Source organism: Meles meles, chromosome 19, assembly GCF_922984935.1.
Source record: "Meles meles chromosome 19, mMelMel3.1 paternal haplotype, whole genome shotgun sequence".
NCBI lineage: Eukaryota > Metazoa > Chordata > Mammalia > Carnivora > Mustelidae > Meles > Meles meles.
In genome coordinates, this window is record NC_060084.1 from 50,832,960 (window position 1) to 50,858,952 (window position 25,993).

General features: G+C 42.9%; 2 protein-coding genes across 5 annotated transcripts in view; both read right to left on the bottom strand.

The window, feature by feature from the left end:
- LOC123931797 (caspase recruitment domain-containing protein 8-like) overlaps positions 1-21,562 on the bottom strand; it is a 35,822-nt gene extending 14,260 nt beyond the window's left edge. Inside the window, exons 1-4 of the mRNA XM_045989380.1 lie at positions 20,995-21,562; positions 10,797-10,915; positions 2,530-2,655; positions 516-671 (exon numbers count right to left, since the gene is read on the bottom strand). Coding sequence (XP_045845336.1) covers positions 516-671; positions 2,530-2,655; positions 10,797-10,840 — 326 coding nt within the window. The 5' untranslated portion in view covers positions 10,841-10,915; positions 20,995-21,562. The remainder of the gene's footprint in view (positions 1-515; positions 672-2,529; positions 2,656-10,796; positions 10,916-20,994) is intronic.
- A 366-nt stretch (positions 21,563-21,928) lies between these two features.
- LOC123931083 (caspase recruitment domain-containing protein 8-like) overlaps positions 21,929-25,993 on the bottom strand; it is a 45,035-nt gene continuing 40,970 nt past the window's right edge. For all 4 annotated transcript variants that reach the window (XM_045987813.1, XM_045987815.1, XM_045987812.1 and 1 more), the window contains exon 13: positions 21,929-22,465. In XM_045987813.1, the coding sequence (XP_045843769.1) occupies positions 22,200-22,465 (266 nt within the window). In that variant the 3' untranslated portion in view covers positions 21,929-22,199. The remainder of the gene's footprint in view (positions 22,466-25,993) is intronic.

A 25,993-nucleotide genomic window follows, 5' to 3' on the forward strand; every position in this document is an offset into this window, starting at 1 on the left:
TGAAAATACTCTGTAATGTTGGGCTACTGCACAACTATTTCCAACGTCCTGTTCAGGGACAGCATGTTGGTAGTTTGAAATCCGCCATGATGCAAGTAGTCACCCCACAGAAATTGGCAAACGCTACGAATAAAGGCTCCCCCCTTCCCCTAAACATTTTCCAGCACGCCACTTCACGACCCCCACACCCCCGCCCCGTCCTTCCTCCTCATCAGCCATCAGTTTCCCTGAGCTGGTTACTTGCATTCATTCCCAGCTCAGCCAATGACACAGTGATCTTTGCATCAGTTGCTGCCTTTCTGTGTGCAGCTTCTCAAGACGCCCTCCTGAAGGAAGAGGGGGTTGGCCTCATTCAGAAATTTCTGGGTTTGTTGGTAAGACTGGATAAGCTCTTTCATTCTCCCCCTGATTCCCGTATCAATGACCCAAAAACCCTGATTCTCTGTGTCCCTGTGATATCGAGGAATGGAATCCAATACTACCATCAGCTTTCCCCAGGGAATCATTCCTCTTACTTGGAAACAGCTTCCTCCCAAGACGGAAGTCCAGCAGCAGGGATGTGCAGTGCTGGCTCTCCTGTTATCACTTCTTCATAATCTGAGGAAAGATAAAGTCGGACGTCCTTGTCCCATGTCTCAAAACCACTGTCTGGTGATTCATCATAAAATTTACTGGAAAACAGAAGGAAACTTATGTTATGAATACAGCATGGCAGTCTGGTGACAGGACAATCTCTGTAGCATGACTTCATGTCCATTAAAATCCCTAGACCCCATGCTTTGTCTGTAGGGAAACCTTCTCTCAAACCCCCATGACTCCATCTCACCCTCATTATAACGGATTCAGCTGTGTCTCTGTGTCCCACTCCACATTGCTCTCTCCATCCCAGGGAAGCAGAACTCACTCAAGTCTCAAATCCTAGTACTTGTTGTAAAGTTTTGTTTCATGATAGGCCATTGACCTAAGTGACCTCATTGAGAATTGTAAGGAGAAGATTCCTAGCTTATATTCTTCTGCATTCACCCATCACTGGTGTCCAAGAGAATGGGACTCTATTGTGATTAAAATTCCAGGACATCAGTGAGATTATGTGTGGTTGTAAGGACCCACATAGTACTAAGGCTCCTCTTCTACCTCCGGTCTCCATGTGGTAGGGACACATGAGGATGCTAAGAGGGAAGGAAACAATGGATATCAGGCTTGTTTCCTTCTTCCACTGGGGATCCTCATCCAGATATGGACCAGGAAAGCCCTGTGCTAGGTCTTTTCCTCTTCACACTTGACAACTGGGTTCTTGTCTCCTTTTGCTGGCTGGGCTCAAGACTGGGATTAGGAACAAGGGAGTGTCCTTTGGGCCAACACCTACACTGTGTAACATGATAGCCGGTAGTCACATGTGCCAATTTAAACTTAAATTTTGGGATGCTTGGAGGATCAGTTGGCTAAGCATCTACATTTGGCTCTGGTCATGATCCCAGCGCCCTGGGATTGAGTCCTCCATCACCTCCTTGCTCAGGGGGGAGCCTGCTTCTCCCTCTGCCTGCCACTCCCCCTGCTTGTGTGTGTGTCTCTCTCACAAATAAATAAATAAGTCAGCAGAGAAAGTCGGTTATCATATGGTTTCACTTATTTGTGGAGCATAACAAATAACATGGAGGACATGGGGAGATGGAGAGGAGAAGGGAGTTGAGGGATATTGGAAGGGGAGGTGAACCATGAGAGACTATGGACTCTGAAAAACAATCTGAAGGTTTTAAAGGGGTGGGGGATGAGAAGTTGGGGGAGCCAGGGGGTGGGTATTAAGGAGGGCACGTATTGCATGGAGCACTTGGTGTGGTACATAAACAATGAATTCTGTTACACTGAAAAGAAATTAAATTAAAAAAAAACAAATAAAATATTTTTTAAATGAACTTAAATTTTAAGTAATTAAATTTGAAAATCAGATTGTCACTAGTTTAAGTGCCCAAACACCACAAATGGATATGAAATATGTTTCTCATGGCAGGAATTCTATTGGTGGCCTTGACCTTAATCATCTGCTCCAGCCAACTGGCTAGAGACTGTCACTGCAGTATCTGGCATTGTTTCAACCAAATAAAGGGGATCTTAGAGAAGGGGTGAATGGATGAAGCGACTGAGGAATGCTTGTGTTCAGCAGCAGCATTTTCCAGCCTCTCAAATATTATCTTGAGACAAAGTCTGTATCTGAGTGAATAGGACTGCATCATGTACGTTTCCTGATTTTGGCAGTGACTATTGTGGTAAAAGATATTATCATTATGGGAAGCTGAGTGTACTTTTTGCTCCTCTTTTACTGTCCTTCCTGGGTTGTTTTTTTTTTACTGCTTTTGCTATTTCCCATGAGTCTTAAACTATCTCCAAAAAAGTTATAATGATGAAAAGGAAGAAATACACTGATTTTTATGCACATAATCTAAATGTCTTTGTTTTTCATGAATCTCTATGAGACAGAGGGACAAGATCCAAAGTTTTTAACTTTTCCCCACTGAACATGGTGTCCCTTACCTATACCCTGCATGAAAATATCGGGCCCAAGAAGGGCGGCTGAACATCCTCATATTTCCTGACATGTCCTTGGGCACTGGGGACGGCTCCTCTGTGCTTCCAAAGCAGCAGCAGCACCTGCACAGCCTGGAAGACACAAGGGAGTTGTAATTTGGTTGTGCACAAGGAACTTGGTGGCGGGACGGTCTCTTCGCTGTGGTAGAGAGGAAGTCGCACAAATTGGATGTTCCATCTTCAAAGAGGCATTCCCTGATGTCCGCCCCCGGGATCCACTTACTTCGCAGTGTTAACCCTTCCTCTGTCCCCACGCAGCAGACAGTGATGTCATCCCGGGGGACATGCCTCAGTGGACTCTCAGCCCCTCATGTCCATCACATCTGTATGTAATACCTGCGAAGACTGACTACAGACCTGTACATAACTTGTATAACGATATTGCGTACTAGTAACGTAGGGGGTGTGAGAAGACCCTGACTCTCGTGCCATCCTTCACTGGTCCTAAACAGGAGGGAACGTTTTTTATAAAGTTGCATGACGCTGGATGAATTATACTTCCCCTGAAGCAATTTTAGTGTGAGTTGGTCGTGAGTACAGAGACCAAAGAGACAAGAATCCACAGGCTGGGGGGCCTGGGTGGCTCAGTGGGTTAAAGCTTCTGCCTTTGGCTCAGGTCATGATCTCAGGGTCCTGGGATAGAGCCCCGCATCGGGCTCTCTGGTCAGCAGGGAGCCTGCTTCCCCCTCTCTCTCTGCCTGCCTCTCTGCCTACTTGTGATCTCTGTCTGTCAAATAAATAAATAAAATCTTTTAAAACAACAACAACAACAACAAAAAACAATCCACAGGCTGGCAAAGCCATTTCTTAGAACTTACGCTCGGGTCAAAATTGTGGCTTCGCTCTCTGGGTTAAGTATCCGTTTTCCAACTTTTAAATAAGGATATAACCCAAATCCTTGTGGTGATTAATCATAGAAGGGTAATATTACTTAGTACCCAAGCTAGAAAACATTGTGTTCCCAGAGAAAGTAACTCACTTCAGTGATCCTCCTTATTCCCTGGCCTGTGGGGATTCTACACACGCCATAGTAGCTGAATCTTTGGTCCGATTCATTTACTGCAAGTTCTAAGACAAAGCAAAAACGTGCATGAATTGGTCACAGATGAGACATGAGCCTCTGAAAGCGTGCTTCTGGGGAGGAGCAGAAGCACTCATGGATGGAGCTTAGTGGGCTTGCCTGGTGCCATGGGGTGGTCAAAAGCATGGCCATGGCATCGGGGAAAGAGCTGGAGGAACATCCATAGACTTGCTTGTGCTCAGGTATGAAGTTGTTTGGTCAGAGTCAAGGTCATATTACCCCATGATGGAGAGAAGAAGTCTAAGTAATACATCTGGGTGCCCAGGCACGTTTTCCCCTTCTGGTTTGATGAGACAAGTGAATAAGTAAAAAACGAGTAAGTAAAAATGTAAGCAGAGGGATGCCTAGATGGCTCAGTAGGTTAAGCATCTACCTTCGGCACAGATCATGATCCCAGGGTCCTGGAATTGAGCCCCACGTCAGGCTCCCTGCTTGATGGGGAGTCTGCTTCTCCCTCTCCCTCTACCCATCTGCCTGTCTTGTACTCTCTCTCTCTGTCATAAATAAAATCTTATTTAAAAATACAAGCAGAGAGTCAAGATGGCGGAGAAGTAGCAGCCTGAGACTACATCAGGTAGCAGGAGATCAGCTAGATAGCTTATCTAAACATTGCAAACACCTACAAATCCAACGGGAGAGCGAAGAGAAGAAGAACAGCAACTCTAGAAACAGAAAATCAACCACTTTCTGAAAGGTAGGACTGGCGGAGAAGTGAATCTAAAACGACGGGAAGATAGACCGCAGGGGGAGGGGCCGGCTCCCGGCAAGCGGCGGAGCAACGGAGCACAAAATCAGGACTTTTAAAAGTCTGTTCCACTGAGGGACATTGCTCCAGGGGCTAAACCGGGGTGAAGCCCACGCGGGGCCAGCGTGGCCCCAGGCCCCGCAAGGTCACAGAAGGATCGGGGGTGTCAGAGTGTCGGAGAGCTCGCAGGTCTTAGAACGGAGAAACCGGCTGCAAAGACAGAGCCGAGGACTGAACTCTCAGCTCGGGGTTACCTTGAACTGGTCACGGGCTGGGTGAGCTCGGAGCGCGGCTAGAGGCTGGGGATACGGGAGTGATTGGGTGCTGTCCTCTGGGGGCGCACTGAGGAGTGGGGCCCCAGGCTCTCGGCTCCTCCGGGCCGGAGACTGGGAGGCCGCCATTTTCATTCTCGTCCTCCGGAACTCTACGGAAAGCGTTCAGGGAACAGAAGCTCCCAAAAGCGAACCCGAGCCGATTACTTAGTCCGGCCGCCGGTAAGGGCGGTGCAATCCCGCCTCCGGCAAAGACACTTGAGAGTCACTACAACAGGCCCCTCCCCCAGAAGATCAACAAAATATCCAGCCAGGACGAAGTTCATCTATCAAGGAGAAAGCAGGTTCAATTCCTAAGACAGCAGAGCAATTCCAGAGGAGGAGAAAGCAAAGCACGGAACTCATGGCTTTCTCCCCATGATTCTTTAGTCTTGCGGCTACTTCAATTTTTTTTTCTTTTTTCAATTTTTTATTTTTTTTTTCTTTTTTCAATTTTTTTGTCTTTTTTCTTTTTTCTTCTTCTGCTAAATTTTTTTAAAAACTTTTACCCTTTTCTTTTTTAACGTTTTTTGACTAGTTCATCTAAATATATATATTTTTTCTTTCTTTTTTATATTTTTTTATTTGTTTTATTTTTTAAATTTTTTTCTTTTTTTTTTTTTTTTTCTTTTTTTTCAGAACCTGTTTTTATCCCCTTCCCCCCCCCCCCCACAATTTGGGGTCTCTTCTGATTTGGTTACAGCGCATTTTTCCGGGGTCTTTGCCACCCTATTAGTAGTTTATTTGCTCCTTCATATCCTCTTATCTGGACAAAATGACAAGGCGGAAAAAATCACCACAAACAAAAGAACAAGAGACAGTACCGAAGGCTAGGGACCTAATCAACACAGACATTGGTACTATGTCAGATCAAGAGTTCAGAATGACGATTCTGAACATTCTAGCCGGGCTCGAAAAAGGCATGGAAGATATTAGAGAAACCCTCTCTGGAGATATTAAAGCCCTTTCTGGAGAAATTAAAGAACTAAAGTCTAACCAAGTTGAAATCAAAAAAGCTATTAATGAGGTGCAATCAAAAATGGAGGCTCTCACTGCTAGGATCAATGAGGCAGAAGAAAGAATTAGTGATATAGAAGACCAAATGACAGAGAATAAGGAAGCCGAGCAAAAGAGGGACAAACAGCTACTGGACCATGAGGGGAGAATTCGAGAGATAAGTGACACCATAAGACGAAACAACATTAGAATAATTGGGATTCCAGAAGAAGAAGAAACAGAGAGGGGAGCAGAGGGTCTATTGGAGAGAATCATTGGAGAGAATTTCCCTAATATGGCAAAGGGAACAAGCATTAAAATCCAGGAGATGCAGAGAACCCCCCTCAAAGTCAACAAGAATAGGTCCACACCCCGTCACCTAATAGTAAAATTTACAAGTCTTAGTGACAAAGAGAAAATCCTGAAAGCAGCCCGAGAAAAGAAATCAGTAACATACAATGGTAAAAATATTAGATTGGCGGCAGACTTATCCACAGAGACCTGGCAGGCCAGAAAGAGCTGGCATGATATATTCAGAGCACTCAACGAGAAAAACATGCAGCCAAGAATACTCTATCCAGCTAGGCTATCATTGAAAATAGAAGGAGAGATCAAAAGCTTCCAGGACAAACAAAAACTGAAAGAATTTTCAAACACCAAACCAGCTCTCCAGGAAATATTGAAAGGCGTCCTCTAAGCAAAGAGAGAGCCTAAAAGTAGTAGATCAGAAAGGTACAGAGACAATATACAGTAACAGTCACCTTACAGGCTAATAATGGCACTAAATTCATATCTCTCAATAGTTACCCTGAATGTTAATGGGCTAAATGCCCCAATCAAAAGACACAGGGTATCAGAATGGATAAAAAAACAAAACCCATCAGTATGTTGCCTACAAGAAACTCATTTTAGACGCGAAGACACCTCCAGATTTAAAGTGAGGGGGTGGAAAACAATGTACCATGCTAATGGGCATCAAAAGAAAGCTGGGGTGGCAATCCTTATATCAGATCAATTAGATTTTAAGCCAAAGACTATAATAAGAGATGAGGAAGGACACTATATCCTACTCAAAGGGTCTGTCCAACAAGAAGATCTAACAATTTTAAATATCTATGCCCCTAACGTGGGAGCAGCCAACTATATCAACCAATTAATAACAAAATCAAAGAAACACATCAATAATAATACAATAATAGTAGGGGACTTTAACACTCCCCTCACTGAAATGGACAGATCATCCAAGCAAAAGATCAACAAGGAAATAAAGGCCTTACATGACACACTGGACCAGATGGACATCACAGATATATTCAGAACATTTCATCCCAAAGCAACAGAATACACATTCTTCTCTAGTGCACATGGAACCTTCTCCAGAATAGATCACATCCTGGGTCACAAATCAGGTCTCAACCGGTATCAAAAGATTAGGATTATTCCCTGCATATTTTCAGACCACAATGCTCTGAAGCTAGAACTCAATCACAAGACGAAAGCTGGAAAGAACCCAAATACATGGAGACTAAACAGCATCCTTCTAAAGAATGAATGGGTCAACCAGGAAATTAAAGAAGAATTGAAAAAATTCATGGAAACAAATGATAATGAAAACACAACAGTTCAAAATCTGTGGGACACAGCAAAGGCAGTCCTGAGAGGAAAATATATAGCGGTACAAGCCTTTCTCAAGAAACAAGAAAGGTCTCAAGTACACAACCTAACCCTACGCGTAAAGGAGCTGGAGAAAGAACAAGAAAGAAACCCTAAACCCAGCAGGAGAAGAGAAATCATAAAGATCAGAGCAGAAATCAATGAAATAGAAACCAAAAAAACAATAGAAAAAATCAATGAAACTAGGAGCTGGTTCTTTGAAAGAATCAATAGGATTGATAAACCCCTGGCCAGACTCATCAAAAAGAAAAGAGAAAGGACCCAAATCAATAAAATCATGAATGAAAGAGGAGAGATCACAACTAACACCAAAGAAATACAGACAATTATAAGAACATACTATGAGCAACTCTACGCCAACAAATTGGACAATCTGGAAGAAATGGATGCATTCCTAGAGACATATAAACTACCACAACTGAACCAGGAAGAAATAGAAAACCTGAACAGGCCCATAACCAGTAAGGAGATTGAAACAGTCATCAAAAATCTCCAAACAAACAAAAGCCCAGGGCCAGATGGCTTCCCAGGGGAATTCTACCAAACATTTAAAGAAGAACTCATTCCTATTCTCCTGAAACTGTTCCAAAAAATAGAAATGGAAGGAAAACTTCCAAACTCATTCTATGAGGCCAGCATCACCTTGATCCCAAAACCAGACAAGGATCCCACCAAAAAAGAGAACTACAGACCAATATCCTTGATGAACACAGACGCAAAAATTCTCGCCAAAATACTAGCCAATAGGATTCAACAGTACATTAAAAGGATTATTCACCACGATCAAGTGGGATTTATTCCAGGGCTGCAGGGTTGGTTCAACACCCGCAAATCAATCAATGTGATAGAACACATTAATAAAAGAAAGAACAAGAACCATATGATACTCTCCATAGATGCTGAAAAAGCATTTGACAAAGTACAGCATCCCTTCCTGATCAAAACTCTTCAAAGTGTAGGGATAGAGGGCACATACCTCAATATTATCAAAGCCATCTATGAAAAACCCACCGCAAATATCATTCTCAATGGAGAAAAACTGAAAGCTTTTCCATTAAGGTCAGGAACACGGCAGGGATGTCCATTATCACCACTGCTATTCAACATAGTATTAGAAGTCCTAGCCTCAGCAATCAGACAACAAAAAGAAATTAAAGGCATCCAAATTGGTAAAGAAGAAGTCAAACTATCACTCTTCGCAGATGATATGATACTATATGTGGAAAACCCAAAAGACTCCACTCCAAAACTGCTAGAACTTGTACAGGAATTCAGTAAAGTGTCAGGATATAAAATCAATGCACAGAAATCAGTTGCATTTCTGTACACCAACAACAAGACTGAAGAAAGAGAAATTAAGGAGTCAATCCCATTCACAATTGTACCCAAAACTATAAGATACCTAGGAATAAACCTAACCAAAGAGACTAAGAATCTATACACAGAAAATTATAAAGTACTCATGAAAGAAATTGAGGAAGACACAAAAAAATGGAAAAATGTTCCATGCTCCTGGATTGGAAGAATAAATATTGTGAAAATGTCTATGCTACCTAAAGCAATCTACACATTTAATGCAATCCCTATCAAAATACCATCCATTTTTTTCAAAGAAATGGAACAAATAATCCTAAAATTTATATGGAACCAGAAAAGACCTCGAATAGCCAAAGGAATATTGAAGAACAAAGTCAAAGTTGGTGGCATCACAATTCCGGACTTCAAGCTCTATTACAAAGCTGTCATCATCAAGACAGCATGGTACTGGCACAAAAACAGACACATAGACCAGTGGAACAGAATAGAGAGCCCAGAAATCGACCCTCAACTCTATGGTCAACTAATCTTCGACAAAGCAGGAAAGAATGTCCAATGGAAAAAAGACAGCCTCTTCAATAAATGGTGCTGGGAAAATTGGACAGCCACATGCAGAAAAATGAAATTGGACCACTTCCTTACACCACACACGAAAATAGACTCCAAATGGATGAAGGACCTCAATGTGAGAAAGGAATCCATCAAAATCCTTGAGGAGAACGCAGGCAGCAACCTCTTCGACCTCAGCCGCAGCAACATCTTCCTAGGAACAACGGCAAAGGCAAGGGAAGCAAGGGCGAAAATGAACTATTGGGATTTCATCAAGATCAAAAGCTTTTGCACAGCAAAGGAAACAGTTAACAAAACCAAAAGACAGCTGACAGAATGGGAGAAGATATTTGCAAACGACATATCAGATAAAGGGCTAGTATCCAAAATCTATAAGGAACTTAGCAAACTCAACACCCAAAGAACAAACAATCCAATCAAGAAATGGGCAGAGGACATGAACAGACATTTCTGCAAAGAAGACATCCAGATGGCCAACAGACACATGAAAAAGTGCTCCATGTCACTCGGCATCAGGGAAATACAAATCAAAACCACAATGAGATATCACCTCACACCAGTCAGAATGGCTAAAATTAACAAGTCAGGAAATGACAGATGCTGGAGAGGATGTGGAGAAAGGGGAACCCTCCTCCACTGTTGGTGGGAATGCAAGCTGGTCCAACCACTCTGGAAAACAGCATGGAGGTTCCTCAAAATGTTGAAAATAGAACTACCCTATGACCCAGCAATTGCACTACTGGGTATTTACCCTAAAGATACAAACATAGTGATCCGAAGGGGCACGTGTACCCGAATGTTTATAGCAGCAATGTCTACAATAGCCAGACTATGGAAAGAACCTAGATGTCCATCAACAGATGAATGGATCAAGAAGATGTGGTATATATACACAATGGAATACTATGCAGCCATCAAAAGAAATGAAATCTTGCCATTTGCGACGACGTGGATGGAACTAGAGCGTATCATGCTTAGTGAAATAAGTCAATCGGAGAAAGACAACTATCATATGATCTCCCTGATATGAGGACATGGAGAAGCAACATGGGGGGGTAGGGGGATAGGAGAAGAATAAATGAAACAAGATGGGATTGGGAGGGAGACAAACCATAAATGACTCTTAATCTCACAAAACAAACTGGGGGTTGCTGGGGGGAGGTGGGATTGGGAGAGGGGGAGCGGGCTATGGACATTGGGGAGGGGAGGCGAACCATAAGAGACTATGGACTCTGAAAAACAACCTGAGGGTTTTGAAGGGTCAGGGGTGGGAGGTTGGGGGAACAGGTGGTGGGTGATGGGGAGGGCACGTTTTGCATGGAGCACTGGGTGTTGTGCAAAAAGAATGAATACTGTTACGCTGAAAAAAAAATAAATAAAAAGGGAAAAAAAAAAATACAAGCAGAGCCTTTTCTTTAAAAAAAAAAAAAAAAGGCCACAGTACTCTGTATTTCATGGAACAACAATGAGATACAGAGGAATCAAAGCCATAAAGAGCCCTCAAAGGATAGATACATACCTTCTCCATATCAGACAGCGTCTCCAGGATCTGTCAGAGGACATCTGGATCTCTTCCTTAAATGTATCTTTTCTTGTTGATCAGCTGGTGCGTCTCTCTCTGCTATATCTCTATTAATCCTGAGAAAAGAAAAGACTATTGTATTCAGATAAGTTGGAAGAACTTGCAGATAAATATTAGCTTTTCTATCTCCACACCATAGCCCAAATTGCCTATTGTCCATTCACTAGAAATACATCAGTTGATTTGTTTCCATAATGCTAGGTGCTTGCAAGAGAGACCCAGAGAAGATTATGAACTTTAAAAAGTTATTTAATTTTATTTTCTATGTAACCCTCTATGTGCAAATACAAGAGATATAGAATAACTCCCAGATCAGAGACGTGATATCACCAAGACGGCGGCAGAAGAGACCCAGCCTCCATCCCCCTGGTGAAAATCAACAAATACACAGCTATCCACAAACAAAACCAGCTCTGGGAGACATCTGGAATCCACAGAAGAATTTTGCAACAACATAGTGGGACAAAAAAACTGGAGAAAAAAAACACAAAAAAGAAGAACAGCTTCATTTTGCACACACCACCTTGCAACTTCTAAGTTATGGAGATGACCTTGTTCCTTAAACCTCATGAACCAACCTCTGCTAGCTTCAGACTTGTCCTCTGCAGTCCCCACACCTCTCTCAGCCGTCAGAGAATGGAGGAGAGTCAGGGCCTTGGTCTGGATGAGGCTTTGGCTCAAGGGAATGTTGGGGCTGCTTTGATCTTCCATCCAGCCCATTAAACTTTCTCCACATCAGCAATAAGGGTGTTTCTCTTTCTTATTGTCCATGTGTTCCCCAGATTAGCACTTTTCATTTGCTTCAAGAACTTTCCATGGCATTCACAGCTTGGCCAACTGGCACAAGACGCCCATCTTTGGCCTGTCTCCACTCTCAACATTCCTTTCCTAGTAAGTATCATCATTTCTGGCTTTTGATTTAAAGTGAGAGATGCGTGACTCTTCCTTCCTTTTTTTTTTTTAAACAGCTTATAGGTTATTCAGATATCCTTAATTTTGAACCTAACATCCCATTCCTGTCCCCAGATCCCATCCAGGAGACCGCATTATACAAGGTCATCTTGTCTTCTTGGGCTCCTCTTGACTGTGAAAGTATTTTTTTTTTCAGTGTTTCAAGATTCATTGTTTATGTCCCACACCCAGTGCTCCATGCAATACGTGCCCTCCTTAATACCCACCACCAGGCTCACCCATCGTCCCACCCTCCTCCCCTCTAAAACCCTCAGTTGGTTTCTCAGACTTCCTTTCACTTGAACACTGAGAGGCCGTTGTCGGGATATTAATGAGCCCAATTTCAACATTGTTGTGTCTCGGGGGCTAGGGAGGCCCAAGGGGAGGGAGAGAGATGGGGAGAGGCAGGCCAGTGGAGCAGTCAGAACACACACAACATGTGTTAAGTTCACGGTCTCCTAAGGGCAAGGCTCATTACAATAGTAATGTAGGACTGCAGGGACTTGTCTCCCGGAGTTGAAGAACGAATCTTGCAGATATAAAAGGGTGAATGGAGTGAAAGTTTTTTAAGTGAAGGTGAGAGCAGAAAGGACAGGAAAAGCTCTCTAGAGTGAGAGGGGTCCCAAATGGGTTGCCGCTGAGGGTTGTTAGGACTGGTCTTTTATTGAAAACTTGACAAGGCAGCTCGTGACACAAGTGATATTTGTGCTCATTTGGTTTGATCAAGGACTATGGACAACACCCTAGTGACTTCCTTTTTTTGAGTCGGGTCATTTTCCATGATCACACTGTAGCGGCCAAAGAAAATTACTCCCTAATACCCCGGGGCCAGGTGTTCTGGTCTATTCTGTTCTCTCTTGTTCACTCTGTCTCAGCACCTCTGCCTGCCAAGAATAGTTTGAGAGCCCAGCCAGGGGCCCCCTACCTTTCCTGTCTATACCTTAACCCTTTCCTATTCATTCCTCCCTTTGGAATAGAATCCTTAACTGCTCTTACGGAACGGGATGAAGACGGCTCAGGCTGCTTCCTGCCGAAATGGGGCAGCATGCTGATGGCAGTTAGAATCTATCCAGGGTTTGGTCTAGGGGCCCACAGAATGGCTTTGGCGTGCGGGGGGTCCTGATGGACAGCAGATGATACCCATATCAGCACAAGCAAAAGAGTAAGCATAAAAGAAATGTCAAGCTCAAAATTGTGATCACATCTCTTAGGTAGGAGCCTCAGTTACCAATTCCAAGGAACAAACCAGTGATATCTTGATCTTATTTAACTGATCACAAATGTCCCCTATTAATAGGGACTCCCCCCTCCAAAAAAAGAAAGGATGAATACCCAACTTTTGTAGCAACATGGACAGGACTGGAAGTGATTATGCTGAGTGAAATAAGTCAAGCAGAGAGAGTCAAGTATCATATGGTTTCACTTATTTTTGGAGCATAATAAATGACATGGAGGACATTGGGAGATGGAGAGGAGAAGGAAGTTGAGGGAAATTGGAAGGGGAGGCGAACCATAAGAGACTATGGACTCTGAAAAACAACCTGAGGGTTTTGAAGGGGCGGGGGTGGGAGGTTGGGGGATCCAGGTGGTGGGTAATAGGGAGGGCACGTGTTGCATGGAGCACTGGGTGTTGTGCAAAAACAATGAATACTGTTACACTGAAAAAATAAATAATTAATTAATTAATTTAAAAAAATAGGGAGGGGCGCCTGGGTGGCTCAGTGGGTTAAGCCGCTGCCTTCGGCTCAGGTCATGATCCCAGAGTCCTGGGATCGAGTCCCACATCGGGCTCTCTGCTCAGCAGGGAGCCTGCTTCCCTCTCTCTCTCTCTGCCTGCCTCTCTGTCTACTTGTGATCTCTCTCTCTGTCAACTAAATAATAAATAAAAAAAAAAATTGGGACTCCCTGCAAGAGTTAAGCGCCATGTTGAAACAACACATGTGAAGAAACGTCTCACATCCTAAATGGTGGAGTAATAGTAGATAATCAATAGTGGTCTGGCTTTCGAGAAGTCCCTCTCTGACCTCACTTAACTTTTGGTTAAGTGCATTTAGCACCTGGGAAGAATCATTTCGAGTCCTGCTGGGTAAACGTGCTGTTTTGTTTATTTTATGTGGTAGTCCTACCAGAAGTCCTGGAGACCCATCAAGGAGGCAGCCAAAGCTATTGTGTCAATTACTCTGAAGTTTACGTCAAGTTGCCTGGCTTAGGCACACAATTTTTTTCTTTTTATTTTATTTATTTGACAGAGAGAAATCACAACTAGGCAGAGAGGCAGGCAGAGAGAGAGGAGGAAGCAGCTCCCCGCAGAGCAGAGAGCCCGATGTGGGGCTCGATCCCAGGACCCTGAGATCATGACCTGAGCTGAAGGCAGAGACTTTAACCCACTGAGCCACCCAGGCGCCCCAGGCACACAATTTTTTTTTTAAGATTTATTTTTTCATGTCAGAGAGAGAGAGAGAGAGAGCACAAGCAGGAGGAGAAGCAGCCTCCCCCTGAGCAGGGAGCCCGATGTGGGACTTGATCCCTGGGCCCTGGAATCATGACCTGAGCCGAAGGCAGACACTTAACTGACTGACCCACCCAGGTGCCCCAACAAAGTTGTTTTAATTGTTACATAAGCTCAGCAAGAAGAGCAATTGCTGGTTATTTTTTTTTATATTCAGGTAGCCACCATGTAATACATCGCTAGTTTCTGATGTAGTGTTCAGTGATTCATGAGTGGCATATATCCCCCAGTGCTCATCACAGCACATGTCCTCCTAATGCCCACCACCCAGCCATATAGATCTTTTAAAATTTGCTTTGCTGGAAGTTTTTCCAAGGAATCTCTAGGTTGAACTCTTAGTAGTCTCTACAGGCCAGATGCCAAACCAAGTACTTGTTGTCAGGCATGTTGGCAATATCTGCAGATTTGGATGAATTCCTCTTCACAAGGTCCCCAAAATATCCTGAGTTTCTGTACCTGCCAGGAAGTGACATTCTTTACTCACCTAGGGAGGCAGCTGGGAACCTGTAAGCAAGGTATCAGGCCAACTTCCAAGGGGCTCTATGGCTACACGGTTCATAAAGTAAACCCCAGTTCCTTAAAGCTGTCCAGTCATATCTGAAATTATACATGTCTTCTCAAATATGTATTCCAGTCAAAGCCTTGGCAAAATAACCGATGTTTCTAATGGGGTCCTATTCCTAGGAGACCAGATACTTTTTTTTTTAAGATTTTATTTATTTATTTGACAGAGAGAGAGAGAGAGAGAGAGAGAGAGAGAGAGGGAACACAAGCAAAGGGAGTGGGAGAGGGAGAAGCAGGGTTCCCACCGAGGAGTCCAATGCAGGGCTCTATCCCAGGACCCTGGGATCATGACCTGGGTGAAGGCAGACGCTTAATGACTGAGCCACCCAGGAGCCCAGGAGACCAGATTCTTATTGAACTTTTGCAAATGACTATAATTACCATGGAAGAAAGAATATTCAGAGAACTTTTGAATTTCAGAGGGTTCTGATAGAAAAGTTAACGCTTTCAATTTGTTTACAAACCCACATTTTATTACATTTCTGGAGTCATAGTTTTCTTAAGAGAAAGTTTTTTTTAATCTACAAGACCAAACATTAGAGAACCAGCAATGTTTTAAACAAGAGTCACAAAACTATAATCCTTCTCTTAGTTCATTTAGTCCCATGTTACTAATTCTTGTTCAGGTTACTTTTTTTTAAAAAGATTTTGTTTATTTATTTGGGATAGAGAGAGCAACGATGGGGGAGGGACAGAGAGGGAGGAAGAGGCAGGCTCCCCACTGAGCAAGGAGCCCATGAAGGACTCCATCCCATAACCCTGGGATCATGACCTGAGCCAGAGGCAGACACTTAACCAACTGAGCCACCCAGGCACCCTGGACATAAAACATTTTAGTAATTACAGTGTTAAGTGATGACCTTATTACCAAAACCTATTAAAACTTTAGGAATTGTATATCATCTCCAGAATAGCTAGATTTATCCAAACAACATAACCTGAGGCTTATTATTTGTTTGCTGGTGTTTTCCAGGTAACTTAAGATACCAAATAAACAAGCCTAATTGGTCAAAAAGACTTCATTTGTGATTTAAACCTTGGGAAAGTTTGTTTAAAAAAAACCTCAGTTATAAAGCACATATCTGAGTAGAATTACAGATCATTATAAAGCCCCAAACCTAATTATATATTTGACCAAAATGACCTAAGTTTCCAAAGGCAAATACGTAGGGTCATATACCTGCAAGCAAAATTAGCTCCTTTAATACGGAGAAGTTTTAAGTAATCAAAGACCCGAGAAGATGAAATAGAGAAACTGGTTTTCCTTGGCAGATAAAGAAAAAACAAATTCATTTACATTTTCATCAAGAGTAGACCAACAATTTAGGAAAACTTTGTCTTTTGAACAGAGAGAAAGCAGAATTTCAATCTTCTACTAGTGTACCTTTAAAATCCATTCATTTCGGGACGCCTGGTGGCTCAGTCGGTTAAGGGACCACCTTTGGCTCAGATCCTGATGCTGGGGTCCTGGGATTGAGTCCCTCACGGGATCCCTGCTCAGTGGGTGGTGTGTCTTTTCCTCTGCCTCCTGCTCCCCCTGCTCATGCTCTCTGTCTCTGTCAAGCAAATAAATCTTAGAAAACAAACAAAAAACTGCAACAGAGATCATGAGCTTATCTGACCTTCAGTAAATCTTGATAGAATAAAAGTTTCACATATAATGCTGATAGATTTCAAGACATGTTTAATTTAATTAAACCAGCACACTTAAATTAGTTTAAACACCAAATTATGTTCATCCTGAGTTCTCTTTTAGAAGCCAGTTTGTTTCCCATTGTCGATTTTTACCTGAGACACTGGTGGGGAAATCTGACGTGAACGGTGTCCCGAAGACCAGAGGCACACACGACGGTGCAGAAACAGGAAGAGGAGGGGGGAGGAGGCAGAAGACGAAGAGTGCTGCCAGAAGGCAGAAAAAGAAAGTTCCCAGTCCTAAAACCTGTCAGCCCAGACAGATGAGCAGACGCAGAATCGTGTACATTTGTTTTTCCTCCGAAGTGGAATCAGGAGTCTGTGTCAGGCAAGAGAAGACAGGGAATTTCCCTGCAACAAAGGGAGTTTGGGCAGCTGTTGGGGAATATTCCCGAAAGTCCCCATCCTGGGGGAGAATAACTGGAGACACTTGGTTTCAATTATAGCCATTAACCAGGAAATGAGGGAGAAGTTACCACATCTATTAAGAGGAACAGAGAGAGAGAGAGTCAGCATCCCCCCTGTGTTTTCTCCAGCAACCTAGGTTTATTCTGAGGCGGTCTATTTAGTTAATTACCATCCAGTATGTCCGGAGGGAGTTTATTAGCTGGAGACGTTGGGGCAAACACATTCTGCAAGAGAACCTTAGGTCAGGGTCCTGTGGTAGAGCAATGATGGTACTCTAGGACCATTTGCCTGTGTTCTGCTGAGGAGATCTAACTGATTGATCGCACTGGGACCATGCCGGTTACAGTTCTGCTTCTCCCTCTCCCACTGCCCCTCCCCCCACTCATGCTCTCTCTCCCTCACTCTGTCTCTCAAATAAATAAAATCTTTAAAAAGAAAAGTCACATCCATGTCGTCGCAAATGGCATGATTTCATTTCTTTTGATGGCTGCATAGTATTCCATTGTGTATATATACCACATCTTCTTTATCCATTCATCTGTTGATGGACATCTAGGTTCTTTCCATAGTTGGAACTAGAGCGTATCATGCTTAGTGAAATAAGTCAATCGGAGAAAGACAACTATCATATGATCTCCCTGATATGAGGACGTGGAGAAGCAACATGGGGGAGTAGGGGGATAGGAGAAGAATAAATGAAACAAGATGGGATTGGGAGGGAGACAAACCATAAATGACTCTTAATCTCACAAAACAAACTGGGGGTTGCTGGGGGGAGGTGGGATTGGGAGAGGGGGAGGGGGCTATGGACATTGGGGAGGGTAAGTGCTATCGTGAGTGCTGTGAAGTGTGTAAACCTGGCGATTCACAGACCTGTACCCCTGGGGATAAAAATACATTATATGTTTATTAAAAAAAAAAATTTGGAAGGGGAGGCGAACCATAAGAGACTATGGACTCTGAAAAACAACCTGAGGGTTTTGAAGGGTCAGGGGTGGGAGGTTGGGGGAACAGGTGGTGGGTAATGGGGAGGGCACGTTTTGCATGGAGCACTGGGTGTTGTGCAAAAAGAATGAATACTGTTACGTTGAAAAAATAAATAAAATGGGAAAAAAAAAGAAAAGTCACAAATTACCCTTGCTCCCGCTAGAACAGTAATGAAGAGAGAGAAGCTCTGGAATGAGGACTTAGAGTCATATGAACTCCTCTGCTTGAGCTCAAGCTGGGTATACATAGATCTGGCCCTATTTAGGATCCTGAGAACTTCGATAACTGAGGAGCTGGGAGACTTCTGCCCAATCCATAGACACATACATATGACAGACCTTAAGAGAACTGCAAAGTCTTTGAAAACTGTAAGGTTAAAAAAAAAATCCAGGGGCACCTGGCTGGCTCAGTCAGTGGAACATTTGAACCTTATTTACAAATGAAATATTTAAGAAAAAAAATCCACATTCTTCATTGCACATAAAAAAGACCCAGTGTCTCGTAACCTAACATTCAGATGTTCAGAGCATAAACCAAATTTACTCAAAATAGGAAGATGAGCCCAAAAAGTCTCCACTTGCACAGAAATTCAGAATCAATAGACATCAGATAAGGAGATGACCCAGATGTTGGCATGACCTGACAAAGACGTTACAGGAAATGCCCTAAAACCGTTCTAACAAACAACTGCCAACACACTTGCACACTAGGAAGACGTGGGCAAAATAGAATATATGACACAGAAAATGTGAAAATAGAATGTAAGTGAAGAGATGGAAAATAGAACAACCAAAGTCTAGAACTGAAAAATACAAAAACCAAAAATTAAAATTCAGAGAATGGACTCACTAGAAGAACACAGATGACAAAGAAAATGAACTTGAAAATAAATCAGTAAGAGTTGGGGCTTCTGGATGTCTCAGTCAGTTGGGCATCTGACTCCTGATTCAGCTTAAGTCATGACGTCAGGGTTGTAGGATCCAGCCCCATGTCGGGCTCTGCACTCAGCACGGAGTCTGCTTGAGATTCTCTCTCTCCCTCTCCTCTACACCTTGTGCTTGTTCTATCTCTATAAATAAATAAATAATTGAATAAATGAAATCTTTAAAAAAATTTTTGAATATAAATAAATACATGTTATGCAATCAGAACAACAGGGGGAGGAAGTGATAGGAAAACAATTAAATCTGAGAGAACTATAGGACAACAACAAAAATCTAACATTCATACCATCAGAGTCCCAGAGGAGAAGAGGAAAGAAATTCAGGGTTGAAAAAAATGTAATTAGAGGCACCTGGGAACTCAGTATGTCTGTCTGTCTATCTATCTATCTATCTAAAGAAATAATATTTGTAAACTTTCAAGTCTGGTGAGAGAACATAAGCCTACAAATTTAAGAAATCGAATGAATTCCAAATAGGGAAAACCCAAAGTAATCCATAACCAGATCTGTCATAATCCAATTGTCAAAAACTGAAAAGAGCCAGAGACAAATGATACATTATGTCCAGGAAACAAGTTGAATGACTAGCTATTTCTCATTAGGAACAATGGAAACCAGGAATAAATCACTGAAAAAAAAGAACTGCCACTATAGCCAGCAAAAATGTACTTCAGGAGTAAAAATAATACAAAGACATCTTCAGATGAACAAAAATTAAGTGAACTCATAGTTGGGAGATCTGCTTTAAAAGAATTGTTGGGGCGTCTGTTTTGTTCAATCAGTAGAGTGTGCAAGTCTTGACTTCAGGGTCATGAGTTTGAGACCCAAGTTTGGTGTAGAAATCACTAAAAAAGGTAAACAAGCTTAAGGGGTGCCTGGGTGGCTCACTGGGTTAAGGCTCTGCCTTTGGCTCAGGGTCCTGGGATCAAGCTCCTCATGCGTTCTCTGCTCTGCAGGGAGCCTGCTTCCCCCTCTCTCTGTGCCTGCCTCTCTGCTTACTTGTGATTTCTCTTTCTCTCTATCTCTCTCTCTCTCTGTCAAATAAATAAATAAAATCTTGAAAAAGAAAAATATAAATAAGCTTTAAAAAAAAGAATCACCAGAGGTAGTTCAATGACATTTGGAATATCAGAATTACAGTAAATATCTGGGCACATATCATAGATTATACTCTGCATGTGTTCTTAAAACATACACAGCAATTGAAAGTAAAACAGGGGCACCTGTGTGACTCTGTCTGTGAAGTGTCCAACTTGTGATTTTGGCTCAGGTCTTGATCTCAGAATCATGAGAGGGAGCCCTGCCTCAGGCCTCATACTCAGCACAGAGTCTGTCTGAATTCTCTCTCTCTCCCTCCCTCTGCCTTTCCCCCTACTCATGCTCTGTTCATCTCTCTCTAAATAAATAAATAAAATCCTAAAAAAAAAGAAAGTAAAAAAACATACATAACATTTTTATGATTGGGACCTTATTATATAGAGAGGTAATATCGAAAACAACTGGGTCATAAAAGGTACCATGGCCAAAATGGTGCTAAGGTTTCTAGATTCCACTTTAATTAGGACACTATGGATATGAGGACTGATGCATTCAGGATGTATCTCTTCATTTTTAACACAATCACTAAGAAATACAAAACCACATACCATAAAAAACACAATAGATAAATTAAGGTGGAATACTAAACACTCTTCAAGTAAGCCCTAAAAAAGCCAAGAAAGGAAAGATAGCCATACAGCACAAAGGGAATAGACAGAAAACAAATACGAAAAGGGCAGCCCTAAGCTAAATCCTAACTACACAAGAATTATGTTAAAGGCAAATGGCCGAACACATCACTTTAAGAGCAGAGGTTGTCAAAATGGGTTAAAAAAAAAACAACCCAAAAGCCAACTGACCCAACTCTGGGCTGTCTTCCACAAACTTACTTCAAATACAAGGAAATAACTAGGCTCAAAGTCAGAGGATAGCATTACGTATGTCACGCAAACACTGGTCCAAAGGCAGCTAGGACGCATACAAAATGGCAGGGTCCAATGGCAGAACCCCAATGGCAGGCTCTGCCTATTTCTGTGACATACCTGCCAGGAGGGCCTCTCTCACAACCAGCTGGATGCTCCTCCTTTTCCCCCTCGCTGCTTCCGTGGACACCATTCATCCATACTCCACCTCTGCAATCCATGGAGCTGTTCCATGAAGTTGTGTATCCCAGAACGTGCCCGTTCCTGGTACGAGCCTTTATACCAGAGGCCAAAGGTTTTCTGCCAACGTTGGCATTTGCTTCCACTCCTGAGCTCTATTCCATCAAGGGACTTCATCATTCTAGTAGAAATAGCAATGGATAAAATGTTAAAGACACAGCATATTAAAAAAAAAATTAAAGCTCATCAATGTCATGAACATCCTCAACAGGGAGTGTTTTGTAAGACTTTCTAGATTTCACTGTGAGCAGGTAACAGCTCAGATGTAATGTTCACTGGAATTGCTTCTCCTGTGACTCAGGAGACTTGGTCTCCCTGGGCCCTGTCAATCATAACCACACCTGGCCTTGCCTTCTTCTGCCCAGATTTCCAAGAAATGTGTCAGTGGATGAAATGGGAATTTTTTTAACTTGACTTAAAAAATATTTAGTATGAAATAAGAGGCTCAGTCTCACGAAACAAACTGAGGGTTGCTGGGGGTGGGGTTAGGGACAGGGTGGCTGGGTTATGGACATTGGGGAGGTCCCAACTCACTACAGTGAGTGCTGTGAAATGTGTAAGCCTGATGATTCACAGACCTGTACCCCTGGGGCAAATAATACATTATATGTTAATAAAAATAATTTTAAAAATATTTAGTATGAATATTCCCACTCTCTTGAGATATTGCTGAGGGGATGATATGAGGATACAGAAATAGGTATCTGCCTAGTTACACATCAGTCTTCAATAAAACCTGTGTGATGGCTGGGTGTCGCCTGGACCTCTTTTGTCTTAGACACTGAACTCAATGATCACACATCTGTTTATCCACTTTCCTCTTATTTTAAAAAGATTTATTTAATTTATTTATTTGAGAGAGAGAGAGAGAGTGGGAAGACGGGCAGAGGAAGACAATTTCATACAGACTCGCCACTTAGTGTGGAGCTGAGAGCTGAGCTCACTCTCACGACCCCGAGATCATGAACTGAGCTGAAATCAAGAGTCAGACACTTAAATGATTGAGCCACCCAAGCACCCCTGTTTATCCATTTTCAGTGGAGGACACGGGATTCTCTCTTCCTGAGTATCAGCCTGAGTCACTGTTATAAACTCTGCTGGCTGAGGTAGGACATCAGGTAAGGATCTCTTTGCTGAAGGCTTCTGTAGAGTATCTCCAGGGCCTGGGGTCCTTTTTTTTCCACCATCCTCAGCAGGGTCTCATTCTTCCTCTGCTGTGTTGGAAACTGCTGCACCAGCTCCTTCTCTTCCTCGGTGAAGACCTCACTGTCCTGAAGATCATCTAGTACTCCGTTCAGCTCCCCCAGCCTGGCTCGCAGGTGCCGGTGGTTCTCCTTCATAAACGTCTCAACTGGACACAAGAAAGAATTGCAGACTCAGAAAGGGATATCTCACTTATGGGGTTCAAGATATATGCTCAGTGTAAACATATTTTTTTTCTTTCATTGCCGACATTTTATTATGAAAAGAGTCAAACATACAGTAAAGTTAAAGGAATTTTACAGTGAACCCAGGTATCTAGAGTCTATCATTAGCATTTTACTCAGCTTGCTTTATCACATATCAGCCATCTATCCATCCATTAATCTATCTTATCTGGGGGATATGTCAAAGTAAATTGAAGACATCATATATTTCCCTCTAAATAGTCCAGCATGGATTTCATTACCTGGAGTTCAATGTTTGTTTACTGTTTCTGGTTTTTTTTCCCATTTTATTTATTTTTTCAGCGTAACAGTATTCATTCTTTTTGCACAACACCCAGTGCTCCATGCAAAACGTGCCCTCCCTATTACCCACCACCTGTTCCCCAACCTCCCACCCCTGACCCTTCAAAACCCTCAGGTTGTTTTTCAGAGTCCATAGTCTCTTATGGTTCGCCTCCCCTTCCAAAATTTTTTTTTAATAAACATATAATGTATTTTTATCCCCAGGGGTACAGGTCTGTGAATCGCCAGGATTACACACTTCACAGCACTCACGATAGCACTTACCCTCCCCAATGTCCATAGCCCCCTCCCCCTCTCCCAATCCCACCTCCCCCCAGCAACCCCCAGTTTGTTTTGTGATTTAAGTAGGCTCCAGGCCCAGCATGGAGCCTCAAGTGGGGCCTGAACTCATGACCCTGAGTCAAGACCTGAACTGAGATCAAGAGTCACACACTTAACCAGCTGAATCACCTAGCCACTGCTTAAAGGCATAATTCTGTGTGGAGATATTGCTCATTCTCTTTTGCATGTTGCCCAGATCTTACACACACATCCTCAGGATTTCCAGTCCATTCCCAGGGGTGTATGAATTTAGGGAAACTCAATGATCCCTCTTCTGCAATTCCATTCCCTCTTCTCCAAGCTTTGAGCACCTCTCCTTCTTTACTTTCTGGTTTTCATTGGAACCTTACAGAAGGCCTATCTTTTTCCATATTCATCTATTCATCCTTCTAACATATTTCAAGTTCACACATTGGTACACATGATACCAGACGTCAAGGTACAGTAGACTAGCTCCCCTCGCTCAACGGTCTTCTGATAAACTGTGTAGAACGAGATTTAACTGGTGAAGTACAACACAGAGGGGACAGGGAGCACTGGAGAGAAGAAGATATTTTGCATCATGCCAACTCAGGGTTCACGTTGGTGACCATACGTAATACCTGTGGGACCTTGGCTAAAACATATCGCTTTCGAATTCCTCAGTTTCTTCATTAAAGGCATGACTGTCTTTTTTTTTTCTTTTTGAGAGAGAGAGAGCACCAGTAGGGAGAGAAAGGCAGAGGGAGAGAGAGAGAGAAAGTCTTAAGCAGGCTCCACACCCAGTGTATATCTGGACACAGGGCTCGATCTCACAAACCTGAGATCATGATCTGAGCCGAGATCAAGATTTGGACCTTTAATCAACTCAGCCACCCAGGCACCCAAAAGGGTGATTACTTTCTATATACAACTCATGCCTCTAGAACTTCTGTTCTTTAACACTGTGGTGAATATCATTCATGTCCAGTCATCACAATTATAACCAAACACCTTCATTGAACGATGTGATTTCTGTGAAGTCTTGGTGCTTCTCCTGAAAAGTCATTGGAAGTGTCCGTTCAGTGACTCCTCAATTGGAATGAATAAAGTTTCTCTCGCAGAAAGATTCTCAACTTAACCTTTTCTGGCATCCCCATTTGTTTAGCAATTTCTATTCTATCTCCTTCATTGGACATAAATTTCACTTTTTCCTCTCTCCAGGATACACTCTGAAACTTTTTCAACTCCCTCAAGGTTAGATCTGAGCCTCCCATTTTAACCTCTCTTAAATCCCTCTAATTTTCCTTTGGAATGTGTATCACAACTGTACTTTGATAGGCACTGGGAAATCAGCTTCATTGTTTTCACCTGCTGGAATAGAAACCCCATGAGTGCGGGGTGTGTGTCTGTCTCAGGCTATGTTCCATACAGGACTGCTACCATTGCCATGTTCATTCTGATGCTCCTCCATGCCTCTCTGGGGAAGCCAGCCAAAGTGCATTGACAGGACTAGACAGAAGTGGTGACTATAATGCACACCTATACGTACCCTGAATATTTGCCATGCAACAGGCATTCGATAAGCTGCATTTGTCACCATGATCATTTGTATCACCATAATTCCATAGGAGAAAAATGCAACCAGAGCCCTTGGCTCAGAAAAGAGGGGATGACTAGACTTTCAAGCAAAGTCTTCACAGAAGAGTTAGTATCAGAAGAGGATTTCGAGGAGTAGGATTCTGGTATTAAATACAAGATGCCACCAGGCCAAAAGGCAAAGAGGGGGAGAGAGATGTCAGGCTTCACAGTGCATGCTGGCCAGAACGAAGGTCTGACGCAAGACGTGGGCTGGCAGCAGCTTCTGAAGGGTGTTCTTGAGAGAGCAAACGAGGGTGGGTTTCATCCTTCTGACACCAGGTGGCAGATAGCTGTGGCTGTGGCTCAAGAGATTGTAGAAGAGGAAGGGTAGAGACATCTTCTTGGTGCTACACACTCACCACCTACATAAATCCTCTCAATTTCCTTTATGAAATCCTCTTTACCTCATTCTTAACTGTATCTGTGGTTGGGTTTGAACCCAACTGCAACTCCAGGTGTGGGCTCTGATTTTCTGCAGCTCATCTGCCTCTCTGGGCCCCCTGACCATAACACCAACTGGCCAGGAAATGGGTTTGTGCCATTTCAAGGAGTGAAATGGATCAGGAGTGAGATCCCTCACACCTGAGGAGTGAGAGGGATCAAGGAATGTTCCCTTTCTCCTCCTGTATGATCTGTTTTGAGACAGGAGGCCTGTCACTTTTACTGTGTGGAGACTGACAACGCTGACAATGTGGAGGTCATAATGTAGTCCTCTGAATCTTGACTCTTATTATATCTTATTTATTTATTTTTAAAGTTATTATTATTATTTTTATTACTACTACTACTACTACAGGATCTCTACTCCCAAGGTGGGGCTTGAACTCACAACTACCCAAGATCAAGAATCACATATTCTTCTGACTTAGCCAGCCAGGCGCCCCTTGGCTCCTTACTTTGCATAATTTCTTTCTCTGCTACCTATCCCCTCCAGTAACTTTAACCATTTCCCAGCTAATCCCTGTTCTCAATTTTCACAACAGTCTCCTAACCCGGCTCCCACTTCCTGTCCATTCCCCACCCACAGCCATCCACACTGTTCAGAACAGTGAGTGCATTGCTACCCACCTCTCCCAAGTCCCCCTTTGCCTTCAGCCTAAGGACCAAAAACGTTCAGCCATCACCCTTCTGCTTTCAACTTCTGTTTCTTGCCTGCCTCTGGTCTCATGTGTCCTCCATCCCTGTAAAGTTTCATCTCCAGCCATATCAAACTACTTTCACTGAGAGTT